Source organism: Rhinoderma darwinii, chromosome 3 (genome assembly GCF_050947455.1).
Source record: "Rhinoderma darwinii isolate aRhiDar2 chromosome 3, aRhiDar2.hap1, whole genome shotgun sequence".
Lineage (NCBI taxonomy): Eukaryota > Metazoa > Chordata > Amphibia > Anura > Rhinodermatidae > Rhinoderma > Rhinoderma darwinii.
This window is the reverse complement of record NC_134689.1, coordinates 212,544,872-212,572,057: the sequence shown is the minus strand read 5'-3', so window position 1 is coordinate 212,572,057 and position 27,186 is coordinate 212,544,872. Positions and strand designations below refer to the sequence as shown.

General features: G+C 41.3%; 1 protein-coding gene across 1 annotated transcript in view; it reads left to right on the top strand.

Annotated features, from left to right (window-relative positions):
* The window catches only part of LOC142750413 (cadherin-related family member 4-like), a 144,541-nt gene that overhangs the window by 27,332 nt on the left and 90,023 nt on the right, over positions 1-27,186 (top strand). Inside the window, exons 4-5 of the mRNA XM_075859415.1 lie at positions 8,618-8,703; positions 9,639-9,761. Coding sequence (XP_075715530.1) covers positions 8,618-8,703; positions 9,639-9,761 — 209 coding nt within the window. The remainder of the gene's footprint in view (positions 1-8,617; positions 8,704-9,638; positions 9,762-27,186) is intronic.

Sequence of the window (27,186 nt, the reverse complement as noted above, 5' to 3'; positions counted from 1 at the left end):
GGACTTTAAGTTATTGGCAAAATTTGCTCAATACATTTAGTATTTAATTGTGAAAAACACCAAAATTTAAAAACTGGTCCCCTGCAATTAATTGTATCTGCGTCCTTAGTACACGGATACAATTGATTTGGCTAGCACTGCCCTGGCGAGGCACAGGATGCAATAAACAAGGAGGAACGAGATATCCAGCACTCTTGTAAAATAAACAATTTATTTGGTCATTTTTAAAACAGGACAGTTTAAAATTATAATCCCGTGACCACGCTTACGCGTTTCAAACCTCTAAGGTTCTTAACCCCTTCCCGCTTTGGCCACTTTTAACCTTCCTGACAGAGCCTAATTTTTCAAATCTGACATGTTTCACTTTATGTGGTAATAACTTTGGAATGCTTTCACCTATCCAAGCGATTCTGAGACTGTTTTCTCATGACACATTGGACTTTATGTTACTGGCAAAATTTGCTCGATACATACAGTTTAATTGTGAAAAACAGTAAAATTTTATGAAAAATTGCAAAAATTGGCATTTTTCTAAATTTAAATGTATCTGCTTGTAAGTTAGGCAGTTATACCACACAAAATTGTTGGTAATTAACATCCCACACATGTCTACTTTAGGTTGGCATCGTTTTTTTACCATTCTTTTGTTTTTCTAGGACATTACAAGGCTTAGAACTTTAACATCAATTTCACACATTTTCAAGAAAATGTTAAAAGGCTATTTTTTCAGGGACCAGTTCAGTTGTGAAGTGGCTTTTAGGGCCTTATATATTAGAAACCACAAAAAAGTTAACCCATTTTAAAAACTTCACCCCTCAAAGTATTCAAAACAGCTTTAGAAAGTTTCTTAACCCTTTAGACGTTTCATAGGAATTAAAGCAAAGTTTTACCAGAGAATCGCAACTCAATATTTATTGCCCAGGTTCTTCAGTTTTAGGAAATATCCCACAAGTGGCCATAGTGTGCTTATGGACTGAAGCACAGGCCTCAGAAGCTAAGGAGCACCTAGAGGATTTTGGGCCTCCTTTTTATAAGAATATATTTTAGGCACCATGTTAGGTTTGAAGGGCTCTTAAAGGTGCCAAAACAGTGGAAATCTCCAAAAATAACCCCATTTCTAAAACTGCACCCCTCAAAGAAATTATCTAGGGGTATAGTGAGCATTTTAACCCTACAGGTTTATTGAAGAAATTATTGAAAGTAGGCCGTGAAAATGAAAATCTACATTCTTTCAAACAAAATGTAGGTTTAGCTAATTTTTTCTAATTTCCACAAGGACTAAAGGAGAAAAAACACCACAACATTTGTATAGCAATTTCTCCCTTGTAAAACAATACCCCACATGTGGTCATAAACAGCTGTTTGGACACACAGCAGGGCTTAGAAGGGAAAGAGCGCCATTTGGCTTTTGGAGCTCAAATTTAGCAGGAATGACTTGCTGAGGCCATTTCAAACTTGCAACACCCCTGAGGGACAAAAACAGTTAAAACGCCCAAAAAGTTACTCCATTTAGGAAACTACACCCCTTGAGGAATTCATCTAGGGGTGTAGTGAGCATTTTGACCCCACAGGTGTTTAATAGAGTTTATTAGAATTGGGCAGCGAAAATAAAAACTATTATTTTTCTTCAATAAGACGTAGCTTTAGCTCCAAAATTTTTCATTTTCTCAACAAATAAAGGAAAATAAGATCTCCAACATTTATACAGCAATTTCTCTGGAGTACGGAAATACCCCATATGTGGTCATAAACTGCTGATTGGGCGCACGGCAAGGATCAGAAGAGAAGGAGCGCCATTTGACTTTTGGAGCACAGATTTGGCTGGATTGGTTTCATGACACCATGTCGCTTTTGCAAAGCCCCTAATGTACCAGTACAGTGGAAACTCCCAAAAAGTGACTCCATTTGGGATACTACACCCCTTGAGGATTTAATCTAGGGGTGTAGTGATTATTTTGACCCCACAGTTGTTTCATAGATTTTATTTGAATTGGGCAGTGAAAATAAAAATGTAAGTATTTTTTTCCAATAAGATGTAACTTTAGCTCAACATTTTTAATTTTCTCAAAACATAAAGAAGAAAAAGCACCCCAACATTTGTAAAGCAATTTCTCCCGAGTACGGCAATACCTCATATGTGGTCATAAACTGCTGTTTGGGCACACGGTAGGGCTCAGAAGGGAAGGAGCACCATTTGGCTTTTGTAGTGCAGATTTTGCTGGATTGGTTTCTGGTCGCTATCTCGCATTTGCAAAGTCCCTGTGGTACCAAAACAGTGGAAACCCCCAAGTGACCCCATTTTGGAAAATACACGCCTCAAGGTATTCACCTAGGGGTGTAGTGAGCATGTTAACCCTGCAGGTATTTTTCAGAAAATAGTGTGCACTCGATGTTGCAGAGTGAAAATTGGATTTTTTTCCATAGATATGCCGATATGTGGTGCCCAGCTTGTGCCACCATAACAAGACAGCTCTCTAATTATTATGCTGTGTTTCCCAGTTTTAGAATCACCCTACATGGGGCACTAATCTTTTTCCTGAACATTCGACAGGGCTCAGGAATGAAAGAGTACCATGCGAAGTTGAGGCCTAATTTGGCAACTTACGCAATATTGGTTCACAATTGCAGGGCTCTAATGTGAAATAATAAAAGAAACCCCTGACAAGTGACCCCATTTTGGAAACTACACCCCTCAAGGTATTTATTAAGAGGTAAAATGAGCATTTTCACCTCCCCCCACAGGTCTTTTTCATAAATTATTGAACTGCGGATGGTGCAAAGTAAACATTTAAATTTTTCCCCAGATATGCCATTTCCTTGACTTATTGGAGCCTTAACTAATTTTATTTTTTCATAGACGTAGTGGTATGAGGGCTGATTTTTTGCGGCACTAGCTGAAGTTATTATTGGTACCATTTTGGGGTACATGCGACTTTTTGATCACTTTTTATCCTATTTTTTGGGAGGCAAGGTGACCAAAAAACAGCTATTCTGGCATAGTGTTTTTTTATACAGCGTTCACCATCTGTTATAAATGACATGTTAACTTTATTCTGCGGGTCAGTCCGATTCCTGTGATACCAAATTTATAGCACTTATTTATGTTTTACAACTTTTTGCACAATAAAATTACTTTTGTAAAAAGAATGTATTTTTTCTGTTGCCATGTTGTGAGAACCATAACTTTTTAATTTTTTCGTCGACGGAGCTATATGAGGGTTTGTTTTTTGCAAGACGAGCTATAGTTTCTTTAGGTACCATTTTTGGATACATGTGCCTTTTTGATCACTTTTTATTTAAAAAAACAGAAATACTGGCATGTTTTTTTTACGTTTTTTTTACGCCATTCACCGCGTGGAATAAATAACATAATATTTTTATAGTTTAGGCTGTTACGGTCATGGAAATACAAAATATGTATGTTTTTTTTTTGTTTTGTTTTTTTCAATAATAAAGGACTAGATAAGGGAAAAAGGGCAATTTGTGTTTTATCTTATTACTTGAAACTTTTATTATATTTTTTACAACTTTTTTTTCACTTTTCTTTTACACTTTTCTTTAGTCCCACTAGGGGCTTCGAAGGTCCAACTGTCAGATTTTTTTCTAATACATTGCACTACCTATGTAGAGCAATATATTAGATCTGTCAGTCATTCACTGACAGCAAGCCGATTAGACGTCGCCTCCGGACGGGGCCTAATCGGTTTCCGTAATGGCAGGACAAGAGGCCATTGTTAGGTCTCCTGTTGCCATAGTAGTAGTCCGCAGCCCTGATTGCATGGTAGGGCTGCCGATCTGCTGACAAACACAAAGATGCAGCGATCGCTTTCAATAGCTGCATCTAAGGGATTAATGGCAGGGATTGGAGCTAGCTCCGGTTCCTGTCGTTACAGGCAGATGTCAGCTGTAATATACAGCTGACATCCACCGCTGATGACTACGTCTCAGCTCCTTAGCCGGCGTCATCTTCCTGACGGCTACGGAAGCCTTTTAGGCCCCGCCTCCGGGCGGGGGCTGGAAATTTTCCATGCAAGACAGACCGGGAAGCCACTATTAGGCCTCCGGTTGCCATTGCAGCCACCGACACCCCGGTGATTTCATAGCGGGGGTGTCGATGAGCTGCAAACACCTTAAATGCAGCGATTGCATTTGACCGCTGCATTTATGGGGTTAATGGTGGAGATCTAAACTAACTTTGGTCCCCGCCATTACAGCAGGGTGTCAGCTGTAAGATACAGCTGACATCCGGGGATGATGGCACCGACTCAGCTTCAGGATCGGAGCCCGCACCGTCACCGCCGGGTGCCAGCTGTATGTTTCAGCTGGCACCCTGAGGTAACGGCCAGGACCGGAGCTATAATCCGATCTGGCCGATTAACCCCTCAGATAATGCGTTCAATAGAGATCGCAGCATGTGAGGAGTTCTTAGCCGCCGGCACCCCAGCAACGTGATCGCTGGGTTGCCGGTGGCTGCAATGGCAACCGGAGGCCTAATACTGGCCTCCCGGTCAGCCAGCAATGGAAGCTTTCTATGCCCCGCTCGCCTGCGGGGCCTAAAAGACTTCCGGCACCATCGGCAAGATGGCGCCAGCTCAGCTTCCGGCTCAGAAGCTGAGCCGTCGTCATCAACAGTGGGTGTCCCCTGTATGTTACCATGTCGCCAGGAACCAGAGCTAGCTCTGATTCCTGCCATTAACCCCTTCGATGCAGCGATCCAATGCGATTGCTGCATCTTAGTGGTTTGTAGCAAATCGGCAGCCTGCCATGCGATGGCAAGGATGCCGACTGCTACTATGGTAACAGGAGGCCTAACAACGGCCTCCTGTCTGTCATTACGGAAGCCGATTAGGCCCCGACTGGAGCCGGAGCCTGATCGGCTTGCCTTCAGTGAACAACTGAAAGTTCTAATACATTGCACGACATAGGTAGTGCAATGTATTAGAACATCAATCAAACTGTTCCACCTTCAAGTCTCCTAGTGAGACTAAAGAAAAGTGTAAAAAAATGTAAAAATAAACGTTGTAAAAAAAAAAAAAATGTTTCAAGTAATAACATAAAACACGATCGCCCTTTTTCCCTTATCAAGTCATTTAATATTGAAAAAATATATATTTGGTATCACCGCATCCGTAACGACATGAATTATAAAAATCTTATGTTATTTGTCCCGCGCAGTGAACGCCGTAAATAAAAAACCTAAAAAAACTACAAAATAATGCCAGAATTGCTGTTTTTTTGGTCACTTTGTCTTCCAAAAATTGAAATAAAACGTGATCAAAAAGTTGAATGTATCCAAAAATTGTACACATAAAAACTATAGCTCGTCTTGCAAAAAACAAGCCCTCATACTGCTCAGTCGACGAAAAAATTAAAACGGTATGGCTCATACAACTTGGCGACAGAAAAAATACATTCTTTGTACAAAAGTAATTTTATTGTGCAAAAAGTTGTAAAACATAAAAAAGTGCTATAAATTTGGTATCGCCGGAATCGTACTGACCCGCAGAATAAAGATAACATGTAATTTATGACGCATGGTGAACGCTGTGTTAAAAAAAATTAAAAACTATGCCAGAAAATTCCTGTTTTTTGATCACCTTGCCTCCCAAAATAAAGGATAACAAACGTTGTGGTTCTTTTTTTCCTTTATTTGTTGGGAAAATGAAAAATTTTGAGCTAAAGCTACGTCTTATTGAAGAAAAAGGATTTGTTTTTATTTTCACTGCCCAATCCTAATAAAATCTATGAAACATCTGTGGGGTCAAAATGCTCACTACACCCCTAGATGAATTCTTCAAGGGGTGTAGTTTTGTGAATTGAGTCACTTTTGGGGAGTTTCCACCGTACTGGTACCTTAGGGGCCTTTCAAAAGCGACATCAATCCAGCAAAATCTGTGCTCCAAAAGCCAAATGGTGCTCCTTCTCTTCTGATCCTTGATGTATGCCTAAACAGCAGTTTATGACCACATATGGGGTATTGGCATACTCCAGTGAAGTTGCTTTACAAATGTTGGGGTTATTTTTTTCTTTTATTTGTTGAGAAAATGAAAAATTTTGAGCTAAATGTACGTCTTATTTAAGAAAAAGGATTGTTTTTATTTTCACTGTCCAATTATAATAAAATCTATAAAACCCCTGTAGGGTCAAAATGCTCACTACCCATGTTGATGAATTCCCCAAGGGGTGTAGTTTCCAAAATGGGGTCACTTGTGCGAGGTTTCCACTGTTTTGTCCCTTCGGGGGCTTTGCAAATGTGACCTGGCCTACGCAAACCATTCCTGCTAAAGTTAAGCTCCAAAAGCCAAATGGCGCCTTTCCCTTCTAAGTCCTGCCGTGTGTCCAAACAGCCATTTAGGAGCACCTGTGGGGTATTGTTTTAATCAGGAGAAATTGCTTTACAAATGTGGTGGTGATTTTTCTCCTTTAGTTCTTGTGGAAATAAGAAAAAATTAGCTAAACATACATTTTCTTTGAAAGAATGTAGATTTTAATTTTCACAGCCTAATTCCAATAATTTCTGCAATAAACCTATGGGGTCAAAATGCTCACTATACCCCTAGACAATTTCCTTGAGGTGTCTAGTTTCCCAAATGGGGACACCTTTGGGGGATTTCCACTGTTTTGGCACCGCAACAGCCCTTCAAACCTGACATGGTTCCTAAAATATATTCTAATAAAAAGGAGGCCCCAAAATCCACTAGGTGTTCTTTTACTTTTGGGGCCAGTGTTTCAGTCCATTAGCACACTAGGGCTACAAGTGGGATATTTCTAAAAACTGCAGACTCTGGTCAATAAATATTGAGTTGCATTTCTCGGGTAAAACTTTCTGTGTTACAAAAAAAATGGATTAAATATGAATTTCTGCAAAAAAGAGTGACATTTTTAAATTTCACCTCTACTTTGCTTTAATTCCTACGAAACATCTAAAGGGTTAACTTTCTAAATGCTGTTTTTAATAGTTTGAGGGGTGAAGTTTTTAAAATGGGGTGACTTTTTTGGGGTTTCTAATATATAAGGCCCTCAAAGCCACTTCACAACTGAACTGGCCCCTGTAGAAATAGCCTTTTGACATTTTCTTGAAAATGTGAGAAATTGCAGCTAAAGTTCTAAGCCTTGTAATGTCCTGGAAAAAATAAAACGATATTTAAAAAAAGATGCCGATCTAAAGTAGACATATGGGGGATATTAATTAGCAACTATTTTGTGAGGTATAAGTGCCTGTCTTACAAGCAGATACATTAAAATTTAGAAAAATGCTAATTTTTGCAATTTTTCATAAAATTTTGCTGTTTTTCACAATTAAACTGTATGTATCGAGCAAATTTTGCCAGTAACATAAAGTCCAATGTGTCATGAGAAAACAGTCTCAGAATCGCTTGGATAGGTGAAAGCATTCCAAAGTTATTACCACATAAAGTGAAACATGTCAGGTTTGAAAAATGAGGCTCTGTCAGAAAGGTCAAAAGTGGCCAAAGCGGGAAGGGGTTAAGAACCTTAGAGGTTTGAAACGCGTAAACGTGGTCCCGGGAATATCATTTTAAACTGTCCTGTTTTTAAAATGACCAAATCAATTGTTTAATTTACAAGAGTGCTGGATATCTCGTTCCTCCTTGTTTATTGCATCCTGTGCCTTGCCAGGGCCGTGCTAGCCAAATCAACTGTATCCGTGTACTAAGGACGCAGATACAATTAATTGCAGGGGACTAGTTCCGGTTTCCCGCTTCACCCCAGTTCTCCGAACCAGCTGTAATTTTAACAACCGGTTTGGGAGAACCAGGGTGAACTGGCCGGGTCCCAACCCTGCATACAGGGCATGAAACTTCAAGCTGACTTCTAACATGCTTAGTAATTTATTGAGGGCTCGGAACTCACAGGTATCTTTTGATATTCCTAATAATTTAGGGGGTACATTATTCTATATAATATAAACCTCAACCTCTGCAGATCCTTTTGAAATGAAAGTAGGAGCTTTTTGTCAATCACAGGTTAAATAACATGAATAATTGCTTCTTCAAAACAAGGGTCTGCAGCAGCTAAGGTGAAAAATTACAGTACCAGCAACAATGTGTAGCCCCATAAAGTGCCATCCCACTTTCAGTGCCAGCCACTATGTTCCTCCGTAGTGCCAAAAGTAAATTCCTTCAATGCCAGTCACAATCCCACCCGTTACAGCTACAATAGCACCCCATTGCCAGCTAGATAGCCAGTGTCAAATTGCCAGCTAAACAGTCCACTCCACAGCCCCCAATTTGTGCGTCATTTAAAAGTTCAACATTATTGTGAAGCATTAGGTAATACAAGCTTTTCTTCCGTCTACTAAACATTTTGGTTTCTGCTTGAATGTGTTACTCTAAATAATATACAGTGAAACCATGTCTAAAATTGCCATAAAATTAGTTTTCAACAATGGTGATCCTTATAAATAAGAGGGACAATATGAATTGAAAAATTCTATTGAAATTTTTTTGTCTAGTTCTGGGGTATTCTCCTACCTTTGAAAAGGTTTCACTTGATAATGAATACAAAACAGATTTGATTTGTTGCGTGATGCATTTGGTCCAGAAAATATAATGTATTATATAACTTAATATTTTAAAAACATTTTACTTTTATCTAGCAAATAGAACAATCAATGAGAATTTCCCAATGTATACATCCATATATAGAGTGCCAGCACGTGATGTGGATGGTGATGACCTGATGGTAAGATTATCATTCATGTATTCTCTGGCCTAAGGGACAATTTATTCATATGGTATAGGACATCTATATTAGACCACTATTTGCTTTTGTGTGAGTTTTGCAAAGACAGTATATAGTAAATTGACCTTTTAAAATCAAAAATAGACACCCAAAATACTATTTCAAACAGAACTTTAAGTCAAACTCTTGAAACAATATTTTGGGATTTAGATATGTCACTTTTGACAGCAAGAATAGCACAACATGAAACGTTATTCTTGCTGTAAAAAAGAAGGAAAACCCTGACGGATCCCAATATAAGTCAATAGGGTCACACGGTGACCATTTGGATCCATATGACATAGCAAACAGTTAAAATATACATTTATTTTCCTAAACTACAATGGAAAAATTAAATGGGACCCAGATTGGTTGCTATAGGGAACAAGACCATATTTGTTGTTAGAAGCTTTTGAAATAAGATGCCCTTACTGTGCTAGATAGGTGGGATACAAATGCTTATGCAAAACAATAGGTAGTAATAGTAACATACAAAGAATGGTCTAATACGACTTATGTAGATTCCATTATTTTGGTGTTGGCCATATTTTTGGGACTGTTTTCTTGTTTTCTGCATTATTAATAATATGTCTCTAACCTCTTATAACATCCTTTATAAAAAAAAAAAAACACTTTTAATCATTGCTTGAATCTGACCATACTGTCCTTCAAGATTAAATTTCTAAGCTTATCTAAATCAAAAAGGTTATATTTATAGATTGCTATCTTGCAATAAAGATCCAATTGATGACAAATGAGTAAAAGAGTCAGACTAAAGAGCCAAGTGTAATCACGCATTGACACACTGGACTGCTTTCATATAAAATATTTAATTCAGTTGTTTGTTTTTTTATTTCTTACTGTCAAATACATTTTCTGTGTATTCTTAATTACAGTTTGCCATTCAGTCCCAAGCTTCGGCGCCAACTCGAAATGGATTGTTTTTTGATGTAGATAAAACAATTGGATTTGTGTTCCGAAGTGCATCAGAACCTTTGGATTTTGATGCTGGATATGAGGTGACATATAGTTATTGATGATAATTCCATATATCCATTTTGTCTTGTGTGTAAAAACCATAGGGGAGATTTATCAAAAGTAGTGCAAGAGAAAAATTAAGTACTTGCCCATAGCAACCAATCAGTCTACCTTTCATTTTTCACAGGAGCTTTATAAAATAAAAGTGGCAAGCTAAATGGTTGCCATGGGCAAATATTCCACCCACTTAACCTTAGCTCCAGTTTTAATAAATCTCCCCAATGACATAATATGCACAAACCATCACAAAAACATAAACATAAAATATGACTATTAGTGAAAACTCAAAATATTACATAGCCAAATATCCTGAGGATTAATAAAAGTTAGGCATTACTGTCCCTCAATTGACTTTATAATAAAGGGTATCTGTCTTTTAAGTCTATTTCAAATACAGGATCAAAAATTTTGGTTGATAGTACAAAATCACAGTCCTATTTTTTACCCCAGATGGGTGGTAGGGTAAATTCATGTTGAAATGAGTACTTGTTTTTATACAGACGAGAAAGGCCAATTGAGGGACAGAAAGACTAGGCGTTAAAAAGGGGTTGTCAGAGATATTTTTCCTTTTGCTAGCCCTCTTAATCATATAGAATCAGAGACCTTTGCAATTTATTTTGAAAAAAAAAAACTCCCTCACTACAGCACCCGCAGACCTGAGCGAAATGGCATGTGAACATTGCAGTGGCTCGCAGGTCCGTAGATGGCCCCCTATCTTTTGCTCTCTGTGAAATGTTTGAGACACCCATACATTTCACATGAACTGTTCTCAACACACCTGTGTCACAACTTGAGGAATTCTACATATAGAAAAGGGCTAAAAAAAAATCTTAGAATAAATGAAAAGAAAGGAATACATTGATTCCTACCGTAGCCCCATGTCAAATCAACTTTTACTATTTCATTTACTTATCCCATTGGTCTTACCACACCATGTTAACCGACTTTTGTATGTTTCTATATTTGTATAATAATGACATGAGACTATGGTGAATATTTTACCTAACAATGTATTTATGTATGTATTATCGCTGTTTCTCACTCTTGTCCTTTCGTCTGTTTAAATTGCTCTTTTATATTTAACCTTTTAGATTGTATGCTAATTTTAAAATGTATCTATTTATTTGTTTCTTTGCGCTTTGAATGTGAAAAAAACCGGGTGTGACGTCATTATCGCACCTTGACCTTTTACAGATTTGGCGTTTTTTTTTTTGACACATGGCTAATTGAACTTAGATGCTATATAAACTATGTTGTTTGTAATTGTGCACATGGCCTGATGAAGACGACTGTCCGTCGTTGAAACGCGTAGCCAACTTGTTCAATTAAACTGAACCTACCAATACCTCTGGATATCGCTCCCATTATTCCCACCACACAGCAGCGCCCCTGGAATGATCCACATTTTTCTCCTGCAATTGTCAAAAAAAAATCTTAGACAACTAGGTAGTGTAATGTATTATAGCAGCTATCAGTGCTGCAGGTCTTCAAGTCAGGGTCAAAAAAATAAATAAAAATGTTTTATAAAAGTGTAAAAATAAAAGTTGTAAATTACAAAAACAAAACAAGTTTTTTTTCCCTATAATAAGACTTTTATTATAGGAAAAAATTAACACGTTAAAAAAGTACACATATTTGGTCTCACCGCATTCGTAACGACGCAAACTATAACGTTATTTTTCCCGCACGGTGAACACCGCAAAAAAAAAAAATAAGTACAGAACAATGCCAGAATAACTCTTTTTTTGGTCACCACCCCTCCCAAAATATAGAATAAAAAGTGATCAAAAAGTCGCATATACCCCAAAATAGTGCCAATAAAAACTACAACCTGTCCCGCAAAAAAACAAGCCCTTACACAGCTTTTTTAACTGAAAAAAAAGTTATGGCTCTCAAAATATGGTGACACAAAAAATTTATAATTTTATAGAAAAGTGATTTTATTGCGCAAACTCTACAAAATATAAAAAAATTATATACATATGGCATCACCGTAATCGCATCGACCCGCATAATACAGTGAACACTGTAAAAAAATAAAAATAGAAAACATTGTCAGAATTGGTGGTTTTTGTTCACCTTGCTTGCCCAAAAAAATGGAATAAAAAGTGATCAAAAAATGATGTACCCCAAAATTGTACTAATAAAAACTACAGATTGTTCCGCAACAAATAAGCCCTCACACTGCTCCGTTGGGGAAAAATAAAACAGCTCTGGCTCTCAGAATATAGTAACACAAATTGTGCAGAGCGTTCCAAAAGCGGATAAGATTGGGCACAATTTATCAGTGTGACACCGGCCACATATTTATGAATTATTATTTATTTACTGCATTATTATACCCTCTTATTGTGCCCTGATGTACTCCACACAGCTTACATATGCCCCCAAATTATAAACTGAAATACCAGTGAAACCCCAAACAGAACAGCTACCAAGTGAAATCTGCACTCCGAAAGCCAAATGGCGCTCCCTCGCTTCTGAACCCTACAGAATGCCCATGCAGCAGTTTACTTCCACATATATGGCATCTCCATACCAGCGAGAACACGCTTAACATTTTATGAGGTATTTGTCTTCAGTGGCACAAACTGGGCACAACATAATGTGCACTAAAATGGCATATCAGTGCAAAATTTTAATTTTCACTTTGCACCATTCACTGCGCATTAACTCCTTCACGCACCACGACTTAATAGAATGTCATGGTGCAGGGGGTTATGTGTGGAGCGGGCTCATGCACTAAGCCTGCGCCATACCCTGCAGGTGTCAGCTGTGTATAACAGCTGACACCCGGGACTAACAGACAGGAACAGCGATCTTATGTTACAGAAGCCTGTAAAAATGAAAATATACTGCAATAGTATTGCAGTGTATTGTACCAGCGATAAAATGATCGCTGATATAAGTCCCCTAGAGGAACTAATAAAATGTGTAAAAAAAAAAAAGTAAATAAGGTTATTATTAGAGCAAAAAAAATATTTAACGTCCAAAAAAAATAACCTTTCCCATTTCTCTTCTAAGGTAATGTAAAAAAAGAAACTACATTTTTATCGCTGCGTCCATAGAAGTACGAACTATTACATTATACCATTATTTAACTCGCATGTTGAACACCATAAAAAATAAAGAATTTAAAATGCCAAAATTGCTGTTTTTTGGTCTCCTTAGCTTTTTAATTTTTTTTTATATAAAGTGATCAAAAAGTTATATGTACCAAAAAATGGTACCAATAAAAACTACAGCTCGTCCCGCAAAAAATAAGCCCTCACGCTGCTCAATCGACCAAAAAATAAAAAAAGTTATGGCTCTCGGAATGTGGGGAAACAAATAGATTTACTTTGTAAAAGTTGTAAAATCTAAAATAAAACTGTATGAATTTGGTATCACCGTAAGTTGCAGAAAAAAGTTGTCATTTGAACCACACGATGGAAGCTGTAAAAACGAAACCCCCCAAAAAATGGAGGAATCGCAGCTTTTTCCAATTTCAGTCTGCAAAAATGTTTATTTTCAGTTTCCCAGTACATTATATGGTACTTTAAATGGTGTCACTAGAAACTACAACTCCTTCCACAAGAAATAAGCTTTCACACCACTCTATTGAAATAAAAATAAAAAGTTATAACTCATGGAACGCGGGAAGGGAAAAACTAAAATGAAAAAGCAAAAAATAGATCAATCCTGAAAAGGTTAATTAATTTCTAGTGAAAAAAACATTTATGACCACATGTGGGGTATTGCCGTACTCGAGAGCAACAGATTACAAATTTTGGGTGTCTTTTTCTCCTTTGTGAAAATGAGAAAATTCTATATTTTAGTGTAAAAAAATTTCTGGTGGGGTCTAAATGCTTACTAAGGCTGGGTTCACACGACCTATTTTCAGGCGTAAACGAGGTGTATTATGCCTCGATTTACGCCTGAAAATAGGGCTACAATACGTCGGCAAACATCTGCCCATTCATTTGAATGGGTTTGCCGACGTACTGTGCAGACAACCTGTAATTTACGCGTCGTCGTTTGACAGCTGTCAAACAACGACGCGTAAAAATACAGCCTCGTCAAAAGAAATCCAGGACACTTCTTTCAGACGTAATTTGAGCCGTTCTTCATTGAACTCAATGAAGCACAGCTCAAAATTTACGGCTGTCAGAGAAGCCTTGCAAAATGCGAGGAGGAGCATTTACGCCTGAAACGAGGCAGCTGTTTTCTTCTGAAAACAGTCTGTCTTTTCAGACGTAAAAGCCTGCTACCATGTGCACATACCCTAAAGATTCCTTAAAGGAACAGTGTCACCCCAAAAAAATTTTTAATATGTTAAAGATGTTAGTGCTTTATTAAAAACGTTTGGATTAATTTGTGTTTGTGTGTTACTTTTTTTTATTTTTACACTTTTTCTTCCCTATGGGGGCTGCCATTTTTTTTTCCATTTCTGTATGCGTCGATTAACGACACATACAGACATGGAATACGGCAGCTCCAGTCCCATAGGGACTGCGAACGGGGACCGTTCCATCCACTATCGTGTACGCCGCTGTGTGGGAACGGCGCATGCGCCGCTCCCACACAGTTCAATTTGAAATGCGCGCCATCCGGCGCCATTTTCCTGAGGACCGGAAGTCGCGGCCGGACAGTAAGATTACTACTTCCGGTCGCGGCTTCCGGACTTGTGCACATGGAGCAGCGGCAGCAGACGGAGCGGATGGACCGGAGGGAGCGGTGGCGACTGGAGCAGGTAAGTTATTTCTATGTATGTTCGTGTTTCAGTGTGTGTTTACTACTGTATGTAAACCTACTACACTGTGTGTTAGCTCAAAAAATGGCGACACACAGTGTAGGAGATTAGACCGTTCAAACCCCTCGTTTGTCCCGGCACTAGCCAGGATAAAGGAGGGGGGGATTCTGAGAGCTCACTAGAGCGAGGGATTTTTACCCAATTTTGCAGCATAAAGCAATGTGGTTGCTTTACCACATGCAATGCTGCAATTTTGGGAATGGCTCCATCTAGTGACCAGTGCTGGGAAATATTATAAATTGAATCCAATTTATAATATTTCCTGACTCGTGAAAAAATGAGAACAATGTTTAATCACCTACACACTAATTGTTTAACTAAAAAATAAAAAAACATGTTTTGCTGGCAACACATTCCCTTTAAGGGTGTTTAGTTTCCCAAATGGGGTCACTTTTCGGGTGTTTCCACTGTTTTGGTCCCGCAGGGGCTTTGCAAATGGGATATAGCATCCGAAAACCATTTCAGCTAAATTTGAGCTCCAAAAGCCAAATAGCTCTCATACCCTTCTAAGCCCTGCCGTGGGTCCAAACAGCAATTTATATCCACATATGAGGAATTGCTGTAATCAGGAGAAATTGCTTTACAAATGTTGGGGTTCTTTTTCTCCTTTAGTCCTTGTAAAAACTAAACATTTCTGTTTTTTTCAGAAAAAAGTAGATTTTAATTTTCTCGGTCTGATTCCACTAAATTCAACAAAAAACCTGTGGGGTCGAAATGCTAACTATACCCCTAGAAAATTAATTGAGGGGTGTAGTTTCCAAAATGGGGTAACATTTGTGGGGTTTCCACTGTTTTGGTCCCTCTAGGGCATTGCAAAAGCGACATGGCACTGAAAATCAATCCAGCAAAATCTGCACTTCAAAATCCAAATGGCGCTCCTTCCCTTCTGAGCCCTGCTGTGGGTCCAAACATCAGTTTATTACCACATATGAGGTTTTGCCATTATCAGGAAAAATTGCTTTACAAATTTTGGGGTGCTTTTTATTCTTTATTCTTTGTAAAAATTAAAAATGTCTATGTTTTTTCCGAAAAAAAAGTAGATTTTCATTTTCACAGACTAACTCCAATAAATAGCAAAAGGCCAGTGGGGTCAAGATTCTAACTATACCCCTAGATAAATTCCTTGAGGGGTGTAGTTTCCAAAACAGTTTCAATTTTGGGGCGTTTCCACTGTTTTGGAACAAGAAGACCTCTTCAAACCTGACATGGTGCCTAAAATATATTCTAAAAAAAGGAGGACTGAAAATCCACTAGGTGCTCCTTTGCTTCTGTGGCCTGCATTTCAGTCCATTAGCGCACTAGTGCTACATATGGGATATTTCTAAAAACGGCAGAATCTGGACAATAAATATTGACTTGCGTTTCTCTGGTAAAACTTTCTGTGTTACAGATTTTTTTTTTATCATAAATGAATTTCGAGAAAAAAAATTAATTTCTAAATTTCCCCTCTACTTTGCTTTAGTTCCTGTGAAACATGTATCTAATATAGAAGGCCCTCAAAACCCCTTCAGAACTGAACTGGTCCTCCAAAAATAGCCTTTTGAAATTTCTTGAAATTGTGAGAAATTGCTGCTAAAGTTCAAAGCCTTGTAACGTCCTAGAAAAATAAAAGAATGTTCAAAAAACTATGCAAACATAAAGTAGACATATGGAAAATGTGAAATAGCAACTATTTTGTGTGGTATTACTATCAGTTTTACAAGCAAATACATCTAAATTTATAAAAATGCTAAATTATGTAATGCTTAATGTTGAATTTATTGACCAAACTTTCCCACAAACATAGTACAATATGTCGCAAGAAAACAATCTCAGAATCGCTTGGATAGGTAAAAGCATTCCAAAGTTATTACCACATAAAATAACACATGTCAGATTTGAAATAATGGGGCTAGTCCTCAAGGTCAAAACAGGCTCATTCCTGAAGCATTATATTGCCCCAGAATCAAGCTCATACATATATACAGTGTAACATCCGTGATCGCTGACCACGAACTCCTCCCATCCGGTCGACGCCCTTCTCTCCAGGGATGTCTGCACATGCGGCCGTCCTGCTCCACAGTGACCACCAGGGTGCGCTCGTGAGCTCAGTCCAGACAAGAAGCCAGGTCGCACACAGGTGGGAGATTGAGCTGATTGCTGCCAGAGCACCCTGGACTATAAGAAGGGCCCAGCCCCTCCCTACAATGCCAGAGCCCTGTTGTCGTTATCCTAGTATGTCTATGCAAATGGTCTCCTGAGTGTTTTCCAGTTCCCAGTGTTCCCCATTCCTGCTACCTGTAACCTGTATCCCATGCTATCCTGGTCACGTTGAGCTGAAGTCGTGCTGTGCTGTGTACCACGCCGGTCATGCTACACCACGCCTGGCGCCTGCCTGCTGCTTAGTCCCAGCCGAGCCTGTCTTGCTACTGTCTGAGGTACCACAGGTACACTATACGAACTATAGACTGTGTCCTGTTGGCCAGCTGCCATACCGTCAAGGTGGTACGGCCCAGTGCGCCCACAAACCCAATGTGACAGTAGGCTCAGGACATGGACCCCGCTGGTCAATCCAAGGCCATGACGACGTCACAGGAGATGCGGGCTTATATGCTAGACCTCCGGTCTCGACAGGACCAACGCCTCCAGACATTGAACATTATTGCACGTCGACTGGAGGTGCAAGCTGCCATCCCTCCTACTACACCTCCTGGCAGTACTGATCTTCCAACTACACCTCCTGGCAATGCTTAGCCCCAATTTTCTTTGCTGATTCCTGACCGCTATGATGGAGACGCGAGGACCTGCCGTGGATTTTTGAACCAGTGCCAGATCCACGTTAGCCTGTAGGCAAAGGCCTTCTCGTCTGATGGCGCAAGGGTTGCTTTCATCGTCTCTCTCCACACTGGCAGGGCCCTTGCATAGGCAAACCCTATCTGGGAGAGACAAGGACCTGAGACCTGTGACTTCCAGGGGTTCCTAAGGACATTTTGCACAGTGTTTGAGGAGCCTGGATGAGTCTCGTCTGCAGCCGCCTCCTTGCTGAACCTACGCCAGGGAGACACCTCTGTGGGCGAGTATGCCATCAACTTCCGCACCCTAGCGGGAGAACTGTTGTGGAACAATGAGGCCCTGGTGGCTACATTCTGGCAGGGACTGTCTCCTAGGATTAAGGACGAGCTTGCTGCCCGAGATCTACCGTCTACTCTGGATGACCTCATCCTTCTGGCCGCCTGGATTGATATAAGGATCCGAGAACAGTTCCAAGAAGCTCGTCTGGAGGGAGGACTCCCTAGTCCGGTTCCTACTTTGCAGCAACCCCTGCTGTCCTCAGGTGCTGATCCTCCTAAGGAGTCTGTGAGGACGGACCAGTTTAGGCTGTCTACCCAGGAGAGACAACGCAGACGCACCTTGGGACTCTGTCTATATTGCGGCCTCGGAGGCCATCTTGTGCGTCTGTGTCCCCAAAAGCCCCAGAGCCTAGGGGTGGTGGGAGAGGCAACCCTGCGTAAAGTAGGACTTTCGTCTAAATTGTCCATTCCCGTGACTATAGTGTCCAGCGAGAAAACGCATCAGGTCTCTGTGTATTTGGACTCTGGATCCGCTGCTAATTTCATTCGTAGAGACCTGGTAGATCTTCTCCAATTGCCCACAACCCCTCTGGAGAGGCCGTTGATGGTTGCATCTGTGAATGGACTACCTCTGCCAGACCCAGATGTAGCTGTGACCAAGCCACTGAGGCTCCACGTGGGAGCCCTCCATTCCGAGCTCCTCTCGTTCTTTGTCCTGGCTAAACCTGTCAACCCCATTCTGCTGGGTCTGCCCTGGCTCCGACTACATGACCCAGTCCTGGACTGAAATTCTGGAGAGGTTCTCCAGTGGGCTCCCGAGTGTCTCAACAGTTGCCTGGTACAGATTCGTTCGGCTCAGCCTCCTCTGCCTCAGTACTTGGCAGGATTGCCTGGTCATTATTCTGCACTTTCGGATTTCTTCAGCAAGAAAGAGGCGGAGTCGCGGCCCCCACACTGGGCGTATGACTGTCCTATCGACCTAGTTCCTAGTGCATCCCTTCCCCGTGGTAGGGTATATCCTCTCTCCTTGCCAGAGACTCTGTCCATGTATGCCTATGTTAAGGAGAACTTGGAGAGGGGCTTCATACGGAAGTCTTCCTTCCCGGCAGGAGCCTGGTTCTTCTTCTTCAAGAAAAAGGATGGTTCTCTACGTCCTTGCATCGACTATGAGGGTCTCAACCAGATCACGGTAAAAATTAGGTATCCGTTGCCTTTGATTTCTGAACTGTTTGATCGCATACGTGGAGCCAAGATTTTTTCAAAGCTAGACCTGCGTAGGGCTTACAACCTAATCCGGATTCGCCGGAGTAAGGAATTGAAGACGGCATTTAACACCCGTGATGGACACTATATCTAGTAATGCCCTTCGGTCTGTGTAATGCTCCCGCTTTCTTCCAAGAGTTTGCTAATGACATCTTCCGTGACCTCCTCTATGTATGTGTTGTGGTCTATCTTGATGACATCTTGATATTTTCTCCAGATCCAATGACTCATCGGAGACATGTCAGTCAAGTTTTACTACGGTTAAGGGAGAATCGTCTGTACGCCAAGTTGGAGAAGTGCGTGTTTGAGAAAGATGCTCTACCCTTCCTGGGCTGTATCATCTCGAATCAAGGTCTCAAGATGGATCCTGAAAAGGTAAAGGCCATTGTGGAATGGCCACGCCCTCAAGGCTTGCGGGCCATACAGCGCTTCCTGGGATTTGCCAATTTCTACAGACCGTTCATTCCAAACTTCTCCTCACTGACATCTCCTATCTCTAACCTCACCGATAAAGGCATGAACGCTAAGGTGTGGACTCCATAAGCGGAAGCCAAATTTAATAGCCTAAAGAGTGCCTTCACATCAGCCTCTATCCTCCATCATTCAGATGTTGCTCGACAGTTCTCGTTGGAGGTGGACGCCTCCTCTGTTGGTGCTGGAGCACTCCTGTTCCAGAGAGGTTCCAAAGGCAAGTCAATGGTAAGTGGCTATTACTGCAGGCTTTTCTCTTCCGCAGAACGCAACTACTCGATTGGGGATCGGGAGTTACTGGCTATCAAGTTGGCTCTGGGGGAGTGGAGATATCTATTAGAGGGTGCAGTTCATTCCATCTTGATATTCACGGACCACAAGAACCTCACTTATCTCCAGACGGCCCATTGACTGAATCCCTGTCAGGCCAGGTGGTCATTGTTCTTTGCCCGGTTCAAGTTTGAGCTCCACTACCGTCCGGCCGACAAGAATGTGAGGGCCGATGCCTTATCCAGGTTGTTCGAGACAGAGGACGCTATGGAGTCTCCACAGAATATCATTAATCCGTCCTGCATCATCCCTGTCAACCCTCTGCAAGTTAGAGACATTCTCCCGGGGAGGACTTTTGTACGTCTGGCAGACAGAATAAGAATCCTCCGCTGGGGACACAATTCCAAACTGGCAAGGCACGTGGGTGTCCATAAGACCCGAGACTTGATCGCTCGTTAGTTCTGGTGGCCCACGCTGCCGAACGACATCACAGAATTTGTCTCCTCCTGCACGGTGTGCGCAGCAAATAAAGTTGCCCACTCCAAACCGGCGGGCCTGCTCCAGCCGCTGTCTGTGCACGATGCCCCCTGGCAACCAACATATTGCTATGGACTTTGTCACGGACCAACCTCTCTCTGCTGGTTGCAGTACAGTCTGGGTGGTGGTGGACCGATTCTCCAAGATGGCTCATTTCGTTCCACTGAACGGCCTACCGTCTGCTTCCCAACTGGCCAATCTCTTCGTCCAACACATCTTCCGTCTGCGTGGCTTGCCTCTGCATATTGTGTCAGCTCGGGGGGTTCAGTTTACCGCAAATTTCTAGAGAGCCCTCTGCGTACTCCTCGGTGTGAAGTTGGACTTTTTCACTGCCTACAATCCACAGTCCAATGGTCAAATAGAGAGAATAAATCAGATTATGGAGAACTATCTACAACACTTTTTCCCCAGTCAGCATGGTGACTGGGTTCAGCTGCTTCCTTGGGCTGAGTTCTCCTACGACAACCACACTAGTGAGGCCACCGCTAAGAGTCTATTCTTCATTGTCTATGGCCAACACCCTCAAATAGCTCTCCCTGTTTCCACTATGTCCCAGGTGCCTGCAGCTGACTCTGCATTCAGGGAATTTCTACAAATCTGGCAGTAGACCCGATTTTCTATTCTGCTGGCGGTCGACCACATGAAAAGAAAGGTAGACACAAGAAGACAAGAGTCTCCCCAGTTTCTTCCAGGTACTGAGGTCTGGCTGTCCTCTAGGAATATCCGGCTGAGGGTGCAATCGTACAAGTTTGCTCCCAGGTTCCTTGGACTTTGCAACAAATCAACCCTGTCTCCTACAAGCTTCGGCTGCCTACTACCCTCAAGATCCCCAACTCCTTCCATGTCTCCCTGTTGAAGCCTGTGATCTTGAACCGCTACTCCAAGACTTCCACTCCTGCAGTGGCTCCCAGCGGTTCATCAGATAATTTTGAGGTTAAGGAGATCTTGGACACTAAAAAAAGTAAGAGGAAAAACCTTTTATTTAGTGGATTGGAGGGGGTTTGGTCCGGAGTAGAGGTCCTGGGAGCCAGAAGAGAATCTCAATGCTCCTACCCTAATTAAGAAGTTTCTCTCTCGTTCTGGTCCCAAGAGGCCAAGAGGAGGGGGCGTAAGAGGGGGGATACTGTAACGTCCGTGGTCGCTGACCACGAACTCCACCCATCCGGTCGACGACCTTCTCTCCAGAGATGTCTGCACATGCGGCCATCCTGTTCCACAGTGACCACCAGGGTGCGCTCGAGAGCTCAGTCCAGACAAGAAGCCAGGTCGCACACAGGTGAGAGATTGAGCTGATTTCTCCCAGAGCACCCTGGACTATAAGAAGCGCCAAGCCCCTCACTAAAAAGCCTGAACCTTGTGGTCGTTATCCTAGTATGTCTATGCAAATCGTCTCCTGAGTGTTTTCCAGTTCCCTGTGTTCCCCGTTCCTGCTACCTATAACCTGTATCCCGTGCTATCCTGATCACGTGCTGCGTTGAGCTGAAGTCATGCTGTGCTGTGTACCATGCCTGTCCTTCTACACCACGCCTAGCGCCTGCCTGCTGCCTAGTCCCAGCCGAGCCTGTCTTGCTACTGTCTGAGCTACCACAGGCACACTATATGAACTATAGACTGTGACCTGTGTCCTGTTGGCCAGCTGCCATACCGTCAAGGCGGTACGGCCCAGTGGGTCCACATACACGACGTGACATACAGTACCAGAATCATGCTCAGTACATATATACAACTACAACACCAGAACCAAGTTCAGTATATATATACAACACGAGAACAAAGCTCAGTACATAAATACAGCACCAGGACGAAGCTCAGTACATAAATACAACACCAGAACAAAGCTTAGTACATAAATATACAGCACCATAACAAAACTTAGTACATATATACAGCCCCAGAACCAAGATCAATACATATATACAGCCCCAGAACCAAACTCAGTACATAAATACACCAGAACCAAGCTCAGCAAATAAATACAATACCAGCACAAATACAGCTCAATTTAGTGCAACTTCTGCCGTATAGGTTTGTACGGCGTAAAACTACAGCTCCCAGCATGACCCGACCAATGGTAAGGACATGCTGGGAGTTGCGGTTTCCCCCAAAAAAAATCATACCACCCTTCATTTTGCTGCAGATCATATAGTGACTACAGTACTGATTAAAGGCAGAATAAGCATTTACATTAAGTGACTAACCGGTGACGTCTTTTCAGATTCTAATTGTTCTTTTTCTGTTTTCTTCTTTATCCGGTCCAGACCTCTATGATGACTTCTCCTGGCCATGACCCATTTCTGCAGTTTACCGCTCAGATGTCTTCGGCTTCTCACTTTTCAAACATGTCTGCACCTATAAACAAAGAAACAATTCTCATGGTGCCGCACACTGTGCCCCTAAATATAATAGCACCATACACTGTGTCCCACACACACACAGTGGTCCCTGTCGATAGTGCCCCCACAGAGCCTCCTGTAGATAGTGTTCCTCATATAGCCCCCTGTAGATACTGCCCCTGTAGATAGTGTTCCCATAGAGCACCCTGTAGATAGTGCCCCACATATAGCCCCCTGTAGATAGCGCACTACATATAGCCCCCCTGTAGATAGTGCTATACAAACAGCGCCCCATGTATACAGTGCCCCACATATAGGCCCCCCTGTAAATAGTGCCCTACATAAAGCCTCCCTTGTAGATTGTGCCCCACATATAGCTCCCCCCGTAGATAATGCCGCTCACACTTTTAAGTGGAAAAAAACAACTTTACATACTCACCTTGATACGGTTCCCGCGCCGTCCTGTATCAATGCAGGCTTGCTATCTTCTCAGTAGGTCTGCTTGGGCAGAATGATGCAAGCGGCGCGATGACATCATCGCGCTGCTAGTGTCATTGAAAGGTGCTGATTGGCAGGGCAGAATGAATTGCCCCGTCAATCAGCGCCCTTCAACAATGGAAGCGGCGCGATCATGTCATCGTGCCGCTATCGTCGTGATGATGTCATCGCGCCGTTAGAGTCGTTGAAAGGCGCTGATTGGCGGGACAAGTCATTCTGCTCTGCCAATCAGCGTCATTTTAAGCCGCTGAATGGTCGGGGACGGAACGTATCCGGTCATTCAGCGCTTATGCATGTAATTGTACCTGCGTTCCGCCCATATGATTAACCCGCCACTATATATACACGTGTGTGTATATATATATATATATATATATATACACATACATGTATATATATACACTACCGTTCAAAAGTTTAGGATCACTTAGAAATTTCGTTATTTTTGAAAGAAAAGCACAGTTTTTTTTCAATGAAGATAACATTAAATTAATCAGAAATACACTCTATACATTGTTAATGTGCTAAATGACTATTCTAGCTGCAAACGTCTGGTTTTTAATGCAATATCTACATAGGTGTTAAGAGGCCCATTTCCAGCAACCATCACTCCAGTGTTCTAATGGTACATTGTGTTTGCTAACTGTGTTAGAAGGCTAATGGATGATTAGAAAACACTTGAAAACCGTTGTGCAATTATGTTAGCACCGCTGTAAACAGTTTTGCTGTTTAGAGGAGCTCTAAAACTGACCTTCCTTTGAGCTAATTGAGAATCTGGAGCATTACATTTGTGGGTTCGATTAAACTCTCAAAATGGCTAGAAAAAGAGAGCTTTCATGTGAAACTCGACAGTCTATTCTTGTTCTTAGAAATGAAGGCTATTCCATGCGAGAAATTGCCAAGAAACTGAAGATTTCCTACAACTGTGTGTACTACTCCCTTCAGAGGACAGCATACACAGGCTCTAACCAGAGTAGAAAGAGAAGCGGGAGGCCCCGCTGCACAACTGAGCAACAAGACAAGTACATTAGAGTCTCTAGTTTGAGAAATAGACGCCTCACAGGTCCTCAACTGGCAGCTTCATTAAATAGTACCCGCAAAACACCAGTGTAAAAGTCTACAGTGAAGAGGCGACTCCGGGATGCTGGCCTTCAGAGCAGAGTGGCAAAGAAAAAGCCATATCTGAGACTGGCTAATAAAAGGAAAATATTAATATGGGCAAAAGCACACAGACATTGGACAGGGGAAGATTGAAAAAAGTGTTATGGACAGACGATTCGAAGGTGTTTGGATCACACAGAAGAACATTTGTGAGACGCAGAACAGCTGAAAAGATGCTGGAAGAGTGCCTGACGCCATCTGTCAAGCATGGTGGAGGTAATGTGATGGTCTGGGGTTGCTTTGGTGCTGGTAAAGTGGGAGATTTGTACAAGGTAAAAGGGATTTTGAATAAGGAAGGCTATCACTCCATTTTGCAACGTCATGCCATACCCTGTGGACAGCGCTTGATTGGAGCCAATTTCATCCTACAGCAGGACAATGACCCAAAGCACACCTCCAAATTCTTCAAGAACTATTTAGGGAAGAAGCAGGCAGCTGGTATTCTATCTGTAATGGAGTGGCCAGCGCAGTCACCAGATCTGAACCCCATAGAGCTGTTGTGGGAGCAGCTTGACCGTATGGTACGCAAGAAGTGCCCATCAAGCCAATCCAACTTGTGGGAGGGCCTTCTGGAAGCATGGGGTGAAATTTCGACCGATTACCTCAGCAAATTAACAGCTAGAATGCCAAAGGTCTGCAATGCTGTAATTGCTGCAAATGGAGCATTCTTTGACGAAAGCAAAGTTTGAAGGAGAAAATTATTATTTCAAATAAAAATTATTATTTCTAACCTTGTCAATGTCTTGACTATATTTTCTAGTCATTTTGCAACTCATTTGATAAATATAAGTGTGAGTTTTCATGGAAAACACAAAATTGTCTGGGTGACCCCAAACTTTTGAACGGTAGTGTATATATATATATATATATATATATACACTTAGGTCCAGAATTATTTGGACAGTGAAACAATCTTCATGATTTGGGCTCTGCATGCCACCACATTGGATTTGAAATGAAACAACTGAGATGCAATTGATGTGTAGACCTTCAGGTTTAATTCAAGGGGTTGAACAAACATATCCTGTGAAACTTTTATGAATTGCAACCATTTTTCCACACAGCCTCCTCATTTTAGGGGCTCAAAAGTAATTGGACAAATTAACATTTACATAAATAAAATGTTTGTTTTTTTTGATACTTTGTAGAGAATCCTCTGCAGGCAATGACTGCCTGAATTCTGGAACCCATGGAAATCACTAAACGCTGGGTTTCCTCCTTTGTGATGCTTTGCCAGGCCTTTACTGCAGATGTCTTCAATTGTTGCTTGTTTGTGGTTCTTTCTGCCTTAAGTTTTGTGTTAAGCAAATGAAATGGATGCTCGATCGGGTTGAGATCTGGTGATTTTAAAGAGGATGTGGTTTGCTTTTGATCATACGCCGTTCCAAGCCTTCTCCATACATTCTTCCTCCCATCATTCTGGTACAGGTTGATCTTAGTTTCATGCTGTTCCAGAACTGGGCTGACTTCTATAGATGTTGATTGACAAAGTCTAATCTGGCCTTTCTATTTTTGAGGCTGATTAATGGTTTGCACCTTGTACCTTCTCTGTATTTGCTGTCATGAAGACTTTTCTTTATGGTAGACTAAGATACTGATACACCTACTTCCAGGAGAGTGTTCTTCACTTGGGTAGATGCAGGGCCGACCTTAGGTTAGATTGCGCCCTGTGCAGCAGAATTTTTTGGCGCCCCTTCCCATATTGCATGCCTTCCACACAAATAATGCCACCATATACTGTTAATAACACTCGGTACTTATAAATAATGCTACCAGTTACTTTTTACATAAATAATACGTCTGTAAAATGTACACATATATAATACTGCCATATACAGTACACATTATTAATACTGTACCTATAAATAATACCCTCATGTACTGTGTGTCCGTGTGTATATATATATATATATATATATATATATATATATCTGTCATATATTGTACATATAAAGTCCAACATATGCTGTAAATATAATTAATAATCACTTTATACTCTACACACATATAACACCACTACATATTGTTTGTATAAAAAATACAGCTATTTACTGTACAGCTATAATACCATTATATTCACTACACAGCTATTATACTGCTATATACTATACTCACATATAATGCTGCTATATACTGCATACACCTATAATATCGCAACATACACTACACACAAAATACTGCTATACAGTCTACACACACAATACCACTATATACACACTATATACTCTACACATCAGTTTTGCCACTATTTACACAAAAGCACAGCAAAAAACTGTATTTAATCATTGCTGCAAAACTACAATGTGTGAATATGCCCTTACAGTATCATATGTACACGAGAATCATATATATCCACAGGCACACAGATATATACACACACACATTTACACACTCATACATACACTTACACACTCATACATACACCTACACACTCATACACAAACTTACACATTCATACATACACTTATAAACTCATACACACACTTAGGGTATGTGCACACACACTAATTACGTCCGTAATTGACGGACGTATTTCGGCCGCAAGTCCCGGACCGAACACACTGCAGCGGGACGGGCTCCTAGCATCATACTTATGTACGATGCTAGGAGTCCCTGCCTCTCTGCAGGACAACTGTCACGTACTGAAAACATGATTACAGTACGGGACAGTTGTCCTGCAGCGAGGCAGGGACTCCTAGCATCGTATATAAGTATGATGCTAGGAGCCCGGCTCAATGCACTGTGTTCGGTCCGGGACTTGCGGCCGAAATACGTCCGTCAATTACGGACGTAATTAGTGTGTGTGCACATACCCTTACACTCATACATACACTTACACACTCACAAACACACTTACACACTCATACATACACACTCATACACACTTTCACACTCATACATAAATTTACACACTCATACATACACTTACACACTCATAAATATACTTACACACTCATACATACACTTACACACTCATACATACACTTACCTTCTATGTAGTATCTCACATGCAGACAGTCTCCTGAAGCAG